General features: G+C 27.3%; 2 protein-coding genes across 2 annotated transcripts in view; both read left to right on the forward strand.

Moving 5' to 3' along the window:
- The first annotated feature begins 1,368 nt into the window (after positions 1-1,368).
- LOC108693993 (zinc finger protein 775-like) lies at positions 1,369-4,233 on the forward strand. Its single transcript, XM_018203239.1, has 2 exons — positions 1,369-1,432; positions 3,937-4,233. The coding sequence occupies exons 1-2, from the start codon at positions 1,369-1,371 to the stop codon at positions 4,140-4,142; spliced, it is 270 nt and encodes an 89-aa protein (XP_018058728.1). The 3' UTR covers positions 4,143-4,233.
- Positions 4,234-8,047: 3,814 nt separating this feature from the next.
- Positions 8,048-8,828, forward strand: part of LOC108693995 (zinc finger protein CKR1-like) — a 1,887-nt gene continuing 1,106 nt past the window's right edge. The window contains exon 1 of the mRNA XM_018203240.1: positions 8,048-8,255. Within this exon, the coding sequence (XP_018058729.1) occupies positions 8,048-8,255 (208 nt within the window). The remainder of the gene's footprint in view (positions 8,256-8,828) is intronic.

The raw sequence follows: 8,828 nt of genomic DNA on the forward strand, positions 1-8,828 counted from the left end.
CCTATATCCTATTATAAAAAAATTTCGTATGTATGTATATCGAATTTATTGTTGCCACTTTTTCGCGATGTTGATAGTCTTCTTATTTCACTGTTCACTTCGTACTGCGAAAGTATACATTGTCAGTGCAAGAATTTTGACAACTCACAAAGATTAAAAATTGTGATTTCGTGATTTATTTTCTGTATATTTGTGTATTTGTACATTTGTTTTTTATTATATATAAGCATAGGCACTGACTTAGGGGAAGCATAGCAATTTTTGCAACTCCCCTTCTCCTCCCCAATAATTTGATTTGTGGGATATCCTCAATAATTTTTATCTTTTCGTTTTTTAATAACCGCAAATAATTTCGCGATCAAAAACGTCGCGAAAAAGCATCGGCAAATTCGGTGATATGTTATGTAACGTTGGCGCAGCGAACTTTTCATTCTTGCACTGAAAATTCATTTTTATGTAAAAATGAAAATAAGAGAAATAATTTCTAATGATCTTAACAAATATTATCCGGGACATGATCCTGGACAATATTCAAGAGGTTTTAGTCTTCGGACACCTTAGGTAATAACAGTACTAACAGTGGCAATATTGTAACTTTCAAATCATAATCTACTGAAAAGTATTTAATGAAAATTAATTTTATTATAGCATTTTGAAAATATTTTGATATCGGCTATTAGATTTTGGAATCAAAAATAAGGTGTCCAATTTAAAAAATTAATATGACCTTGAAATTAATATGACCTTGAAATTAATATGATCTAATATTGGCGATGCCATCCAAGATGATAAAACTAATAAAATCATTAAATCTTTGTAAACCCTACAATTTTTGTCTAAAACATTTTTCTCAAAAACTTACATACTTTCCGGGATATTCAGTCAGTTCGAAACTTTTGGCGGACATTGTATAATATCAAGAGACAAGCTTGCGCGTAATGCGCATTTGTATTTCATTGTATTATGTATTGGGTTGTCCGGAAAATTCGTGCCGCAAAAGATTTAAAATTAATAAATGTATATTAAAATTTAAATCTTCTGCGTTTCAATTTTCCTTCACAATCGGCACGAACTTTCCGGACAATCCAATATATAAAAAAGAAGAGAGAGAGAATATGACAAAAGATAAGATATGATGTTTTTCTGTTAATTCGTTTTTGCCAATTATCTGTCCTATTCAAAGTGATCGATTTGAGTAAATTGATATTACCCATTGTGATGTAAGTAAAGTGCAAAAGAAGAGATTATCGACGAAATTTACCTCACTAGATCTTTTTACGAACTGTTTCAGGATCTAAAAAGGGAAGAAATCAGTCATTCACTTGTTACAGTACGAGTGGACGAATTCCTTGTCAAGATATCTATGTGATGCGGTGCGAACGAAAATTCGGCGCAGATGTTATGTACTACGCCAGAGAAACTTTCATACGCAGTAGGATTGATAAAGACTAATTTTTTTTTTTTTAAGAATAAAACATATTATGTTTCTTCTTAAATATATTTTTAATGCTTGAAATATGCTTTAAACTATAAAAAAATTATAAAAAATATATTTAAAACATATTAAAAACATCAATTAAGCATTTTAAACTGTTTAAAACATGTTTAAAACATATTTTTTACCAACTCTGATACGCAGTAAAAAAAATTTTATATTTGTATTGGACAATGATCCACTCATGTCACTTCTTGTCAACAGTTTGTAGTGAATTTTTCAATATATCAGTGTTCATTTAACATAATGTGATTATTTAAAAATTTTGTGTTAAATTGATATTGGACATTTTTTAGTGTCAAAATAACAATTTATGAGTAAGTGAACAAATAATGTAAAAATAAAGTATTTTAAAACGTAAATTCTAAAATGAAGAATAAAAAGTGGTTAATTTAATATAGAGGAAAAATGTGTTAATTTCAACATAAATCACATGTCCCAAATGGTTCACTTAAATTTTTGAGTTAATTTAAAAAATATGCTTCTACAATTTATTTATAAATTGTGTTGATATTATATTTGTGTAACTTTCTAACATATTTAACTTGTTAAATTAATTCAAAAATTTAAGTAGACTGTTTGGGACATGCGATTTATGTTAAATTCAACACATTTTTTCCAACAGTGTAAATATTAGAAAAATTCATCTCTTTAGAAATGAAATCCGTCATCGAAAATAATTGAGCCTATATCTCGAAGAATGCGATTATTGCGATGATAATTGCTGAACGATGTAAATTGCTCACCACTGTTTAACTGTAATGTTGGGAAATTATGTCGAATTTAACATAAATCGCATATCCCAAACGGTTCACTCAAATTTTTGGATTAATTTTGCACAAGATGAATATGTTATAATATTACATACATATTATGTAAAAAATTAAATACTGAAAAAAAGATAATATTGATGCAATTTGTCAATAAATCATGGAAACATATTTTTTAGTAAAATTAACGTTTATGATATATTAAATTAATACACATTTTATTTATTTATCTTAGAGTTTATGTTTAAAAATATTTTATTTTTACATTATTTGTTCACTTACTCATAAATTGTGTCATTTTGATAATTTAAGAAATGTTGAATATCAATTTAATACAAAATATCTTTAAATAGCATAATCATTAAATAGCATAATTATATTAAATTAACACTCAAATATGTTGAAAATTGAATCCAAACAAGAACGTGAGTGGACCGTTTCCAACACAAATACACAATTTTTTTAATTGTGTATTCGTGTCTACACATACGAATTATTAATAAATTCAGATATAAGAAAACGATTCATAGAAAATTTTTATGATAAAAAATGATTATTTTATATCGTATGTACTTTTAAAATTTACACTTCGCATTATTCGTGTTTCGAAAGAATATTTCTAAATGATTGTGTCTTTCATCGAATGACATTTATTTTTTAATATGTGTATATGTACAAAATAGTTAAAATGAAAAATTAATATTAAATTATTGTTTAATTCATCGAAAATTATTATGTTTATTTCTTTGCAAAAAATACTGTTCTGAATAATAATCTGCTTAAATAAGATGATTATAAATATTATGTAGAAAATACATAAATTTTAATACATAAATTTTGAAAAATAGAATGAATTAATTATATTAATCACTTTTACCTAATATATAAGAAAATATGGCACCGTTCATTTTAAAATTGATCATAGTTCAACGAAGTTAATAATATTAATTTATATTTCAAAAATAATTTTTTACAATATTTTTATCTTATTAAATATACACTTTTTTTAAATACCTTTCAGTCTTATTTATCCTAATTACAGACAATAAAAAAAATTTTACATGGATGTCTATGGATGATACATAGATGATATATGTATATGTACATACAAATGCGTGTGCGTGCGCGTGCACACACATGCACACACATACATACACATACTTTTTAAAATAAATTCTATATATATATATATATATATATATATATTTTTTTTTTTTAAAAGTCATACATATATCGAATTTATTGTTACCGTTTTTGATACTGATTGGTCTTCTAATTGCTTTGGTTACTTCGTACTGCGAAAGTACACATTGTCAGTACAGGAATCGTATTTTAACAACTCACAAAATGATAAAAATCGTGATTGCGTGATTTATTTATATATACTTGTGTACATTTGTACACTTGTTGTTTATATAATTATATAAGTATAATATCAAAAAATAAATAGCACGGGCGTAGTGCGCGTCTGTGTTGTCTATTATAAAACAAAAAGAATACAATAAAGCTAAATTTGATGCTTTTTTTTGTTAATTGGCTGTCGCCATTATTTGTTTTATTCAAAACGGCTCGAATAAATTGGTATTATCTATTGCGATGTGAGTAAAGTGCAAAAGTTAAAAAGGGCATTGAAATTGATCTCATTGTCGACCTTTTTACGACTTGTTTCAGAATTCAAGAGAGAACATTGCCGCGTTAACTATGACCGGCCTTTCACATGTTACAAGTGCGGTAAGCGTTATACGTGGACGGACTCCTTGACAAGGCATCTACGCGAAGGATGCGGCGTATTACCGAAGCACATTTGCACGATTTGCGGCAGGAAATTCCGGCGCAAGGATTATTTGCTACGCCACGAAAATCATATTCATAAATAGGAAAATTTGTGTTCCTCTATACGAATCCGTTGTTGAAAATAACCAAGTCTATATCTCGAAAAATGCGATTACTACAACCTGAACGATATAAACCGCCCATTATGTCGTATTGTTAATATTATTTGAATATCAGGGAGAGAGAGAGAGAGAGAGAGAGAGAAAATGCGAATTATTAATAAAATCAGATGTAAAAAAACGATTGATTTCTGTATTAGACAAAGATTATCTTGTACATATTTTCCAGATTTTCCATACTGCGTTTTTCGCAAGAATATTCCGAAAGAATATTTCTAATTAATCATTTTTCATCATACGATATTTATTTCAATATTGAATTTAGACGAATTGAAACTCAAGACAGTATATAATTTAATTCATTAAAAATTATTAAATATGCTAAGCTCTTTGAAGAAAATATTGTTATATGTAAAATGAATAATGATAATCTGCTTATATAAAAAGTGATTTTAAATATATTATGTAGAAAATGTATATTTTGATAAAATAAATTATTCGTATCATTTTTACTGTGTGTATAAAAAATGTGGTAGCATCTCTTTTAAAATTTATCATAGTTCAACGAAGTTAATAATATTAGTTCATATATTGATAATTTCTTTCATAATAATTTTATTTTATTAAGTATACACTTTTCTTAATAGTGTTCAATCTTAAAACTTATTCTAACTAGAGACTTTATGAAAATATTTTTTATGGCTGTCTATACATATATCGAGTGTTCAAAACAAATTTTCATCTCGGAAACACGGCAATATTGAGAAAAATTGTTCAGACAAAAGTTGTAGAATTTAAAAAAATCTATTTACTGATCTTATCAATTTGACTTTGAGTGGCGTCGCCAAGGTCAGATCAAGATCACATCGATTTTTTTTTTTGGAATACCTTATTTTTGTTTCCAGAATCTAAGCTGTTATCGAGAGCTTTCTAAAACACTATAAGAAAATATTTTTTCATTAAATATTTTTTGAGTTATGATGCTTGACAGTTACAATACAGCCGGCATTAGCATTATCCAAGATTAGAGATCCTAAAAGTAGAGATCGATCAATGCCAACTCGATCCGGTGATTGGCTCAGCCATGTTGTGTGAAACCGAATGTGAGAGTGAGAGCGAATATGAGAGTAAGAGAAGCGATATCAGCTTGCTATCGATCTCATCGAAATTCGCATTGATATATTGGCGCGCATTTCCAAATGATTTCCGGTTTCACAATATCATGTCGGCTTTGGCCGATCTCTATTTTTAGGATCTTTACCAGGTGTCCGACCGACGACTGAAATCTCTTGAATGTTGTTCAGGATCATGTCCTGAATATCATTTATCAAAGTTATTAGGGGTTGTACCTCTTATCTTCATTCATTTCTACATAAAAATGAATTTTTAGTGCAAAAATGAAAATAAGAGAATAATCTCCAATGGCCTTAATCTTGACAAATGTTATCCAGGACATGATCCTGAATAACATTCAAAAGGTTTTAGTCATCGATCGAATACCTTAGATAATGCTAATGCCGGTGGTACTGTAACAAACATTATAACTCAAAAAATACTCAATAAAAAATAACTTTATTGTATTTGGAAAACTCTCGACACCAACTATTAAATTCTGGAATTAAAAGTAGAATATTCCATTTTAAAAAATCGATGTGACTTTGACCTAACTTTGGCGACGCTACCCAAGGTCAAACTGATAAAATCAGTAAATAACATTTTAAATAGCAATTTAAACTCTACAACTTTTGTCTGAACAATTTTTCTCAATAATCCCGTGTTTCCGAGATAAAAATTTGTAACGCTTTATTTCGAACTGGTGTACACATACACACACACACACACACACACACACACACACACACACACACACACACAGTGTCCCGTAAAAATCGAAACAACGCTTAAGAGGAGATTCCTAAGATTATTTTAAGACAATTATTTTAAGAAATTTTAATACCAAAATGTCAAGTTATAAAGTTCTTTGAATTATAAGCATTTAAAGTTAACGTATTATAATACCGTCTAAAATTTGCGCATTCGAGTATATATATATAGAGTACAACGCTAAATGCTAAAAATAAAAACTAATTAATGTTTCTTGTAAATATTGATATAAAGATTATGAATATATATAAAGATTATGATACAAAGATACAGTTACTGATATTTCTAATTATTGATATTTATTATATTAAAAAGAACATTTTCCTTCGACATTTTGATATATTAGAATTTTCATCTCAAAATGTGATTTCAGGAATCTCCCCTTAAGCGTTGTTTCGATCTTTACGGGACATCCTCTATATACATTTACTATAAAATTAACATTTTGACTGTGACATATACATCATTTATTTAAGAGAAAATAGAACTGGACAATCTAATATATATCAGATAAGAAAGTAACAAAATTTTTATTGGAAAATTAAAACTGTATAAGCTGTGCGAAAGTTTTTCAGTTTAAAATATCAGCAACAAAGCTTTGGAAAACTATAATATATTTATATTAGTATGCAATAATTTTTATAAATATAAGTCATAACTACTAATATATTTAAATAGAAGATCGCGAAGCAATGAATGAAAAAATATATCTCTTTATCGCCAGTATACGTACAATGACGTATGGAATTAAATGTGTAATTGTCTATCAGCCACGCTTTTTCGTACCTGTGTATAATTTAATATTTTCTGTAAAATGTCCCAGAAAACATACTTATCATGATAAGAAAGTTTACTTATAATTAAAAAAAGTTATTATTCGCGTAAGTATTCTGTATCGCTAATTATATGTAAATGAAATATAAGACATGAAAAGAATTCACAAATTTTCACGAGAAAGTATTTAAGAGATTGAAACGTAGATGGATGCGATATAATTAAAAATAATGAAATGAATGTGGAATGTGCAGATTAAGTGTGATCTATTGAGAAAAGTGGACAAGCAATATTATAATATAGACTGTAACAAATCTGTGCAAACGGTACAAAAGTTATTGTAACATAGACTCTAACAAGTCTATGATAAGTAATATTATAAAATAGATTTTAACGATAAGTAAGTTGTAAACGTTTATCTTATGAGAATCGTTTTACAGCTATTAAAAAGACAATGCGACAATGAATTATTATATAAGACAACACATACAATTGTGTAAAATAATGGAACATTTTTTAAATAGTAGAATTTAAATATCTTTAGCATTACAGTAAAAAGGATATAGCACTGATTCATTTTTTGATCTGCATTTTTTTAAATAACATTGCTGTTTCCATAATTTAACAGAAACAATTTTACCAATTTGAATCTCGTTTACTGTATTTTTTGTCATATATTTATGAAAAAATAAAGACATTCTTAAACTATCTTTTTAAATAAATAAAGTTTTTAAATAAAATTAATTTTTATACAAACGAACGTACATGAATATTTTAATGGTTTGAGGAGAAATAACAGCAATAATTGTGTGGGGAAAACGAACTAAAATGTGATAATATATTTAATCTAAAAAATTATCTGTGACACTAAGGGCCGGTTGTTCCATCTTTAGATGAACTATGTGGTATTTTGAATTATTGGATAAACAAAAAAGTAAAAGAGTAAAACATAAGAGAGTAAGGGAATAAGACAGTGAGCTGAAGTTTATCGAAAGCTAGAACAACCCAGCCTTAGAAGAAAAAAACGACAGATACACTTAAATATCGATGTCTGACATTTAATATTTGTATCGCAAATAAATCAGATTAGCGAGATAAATCAATTGATATATTATCTAAAATGAGAAAATATTTTATTTATTCCACATAGACGAATCTGCAGATGTGTCAACAGATTCACAAACGCATTAACGTGTCGCTCATTGTTTTTTCCAGACTCAACGCAGTACAACATGACGGACTACTACAAGAGACTGGGCAGACACTTTTGTTCGAAATGTGGAAAAGAATACAAATGGATGCAGTCATTGGTCAGACACGAACGGGAAGAATGCGGAAAAGATCCGCAGTACAGTTGTTATATATGCGGTGCAAAAATTAGACATAAGTGGGTGCTGAAGAAGCACATGGTCAACGTTCATCGTATAGTCATTCCGAACGGCAAGAACATTTGGAACGACCAACAATAATCAAGAAAATCTATATATTATCATAATCATATACTTAATCAATAGATCTGTTTTTTATTCCTATTAGACTACATTTCCTTTCTCGCTTTCATTAAATACCAAACATGTATCTATTTTATTTTAAGTTTCAAAAGTGTATACTAGTTCAGCTATAATATAGAAAACAAACTTAATAAAACTTTATCACGCATATTTTTGTTTTTCATTAATTTAATTTTTTGTTTAATTGTTTGTTTATAATGTTAATATAATATAATGTTATAACGTTAATATTTCAATATTTTATTTTTAATGTCTAAATATTAATTTTGATATGTAATATATAATATTTTATAGATACAAATTTAATATTTTAGAAAATTTACATTACAATTTTTCAAATAATTTTTTTCTAACAGATAAAATTCTAAGGCAAAGTAATAAAAGTAATCTCACATATCATTATTTGGATTTTCTATTATTTGAATTTATATTATGAATGAATTTGAATTTGATTCAATAATATTGAATGAAATCAAATCTAGATAATATAAATGAAAATAAT

The sequence above is a fragment of the Atta colombica genome, unplaced genomic scaffold (genome assembly GCF_001594045.1).
Source record: "Atta colombica isolate Treedump-2 unplaced genomic scaffold, Acol1.0 scaffold112, whole genome shotgun sequence".
Classification (NCBI taxonomy): Eukaryota; Metazoa; Arthropoda; class Insecta; order Hymenoptera; family Formicidae; genus Atta; species Atta colombica.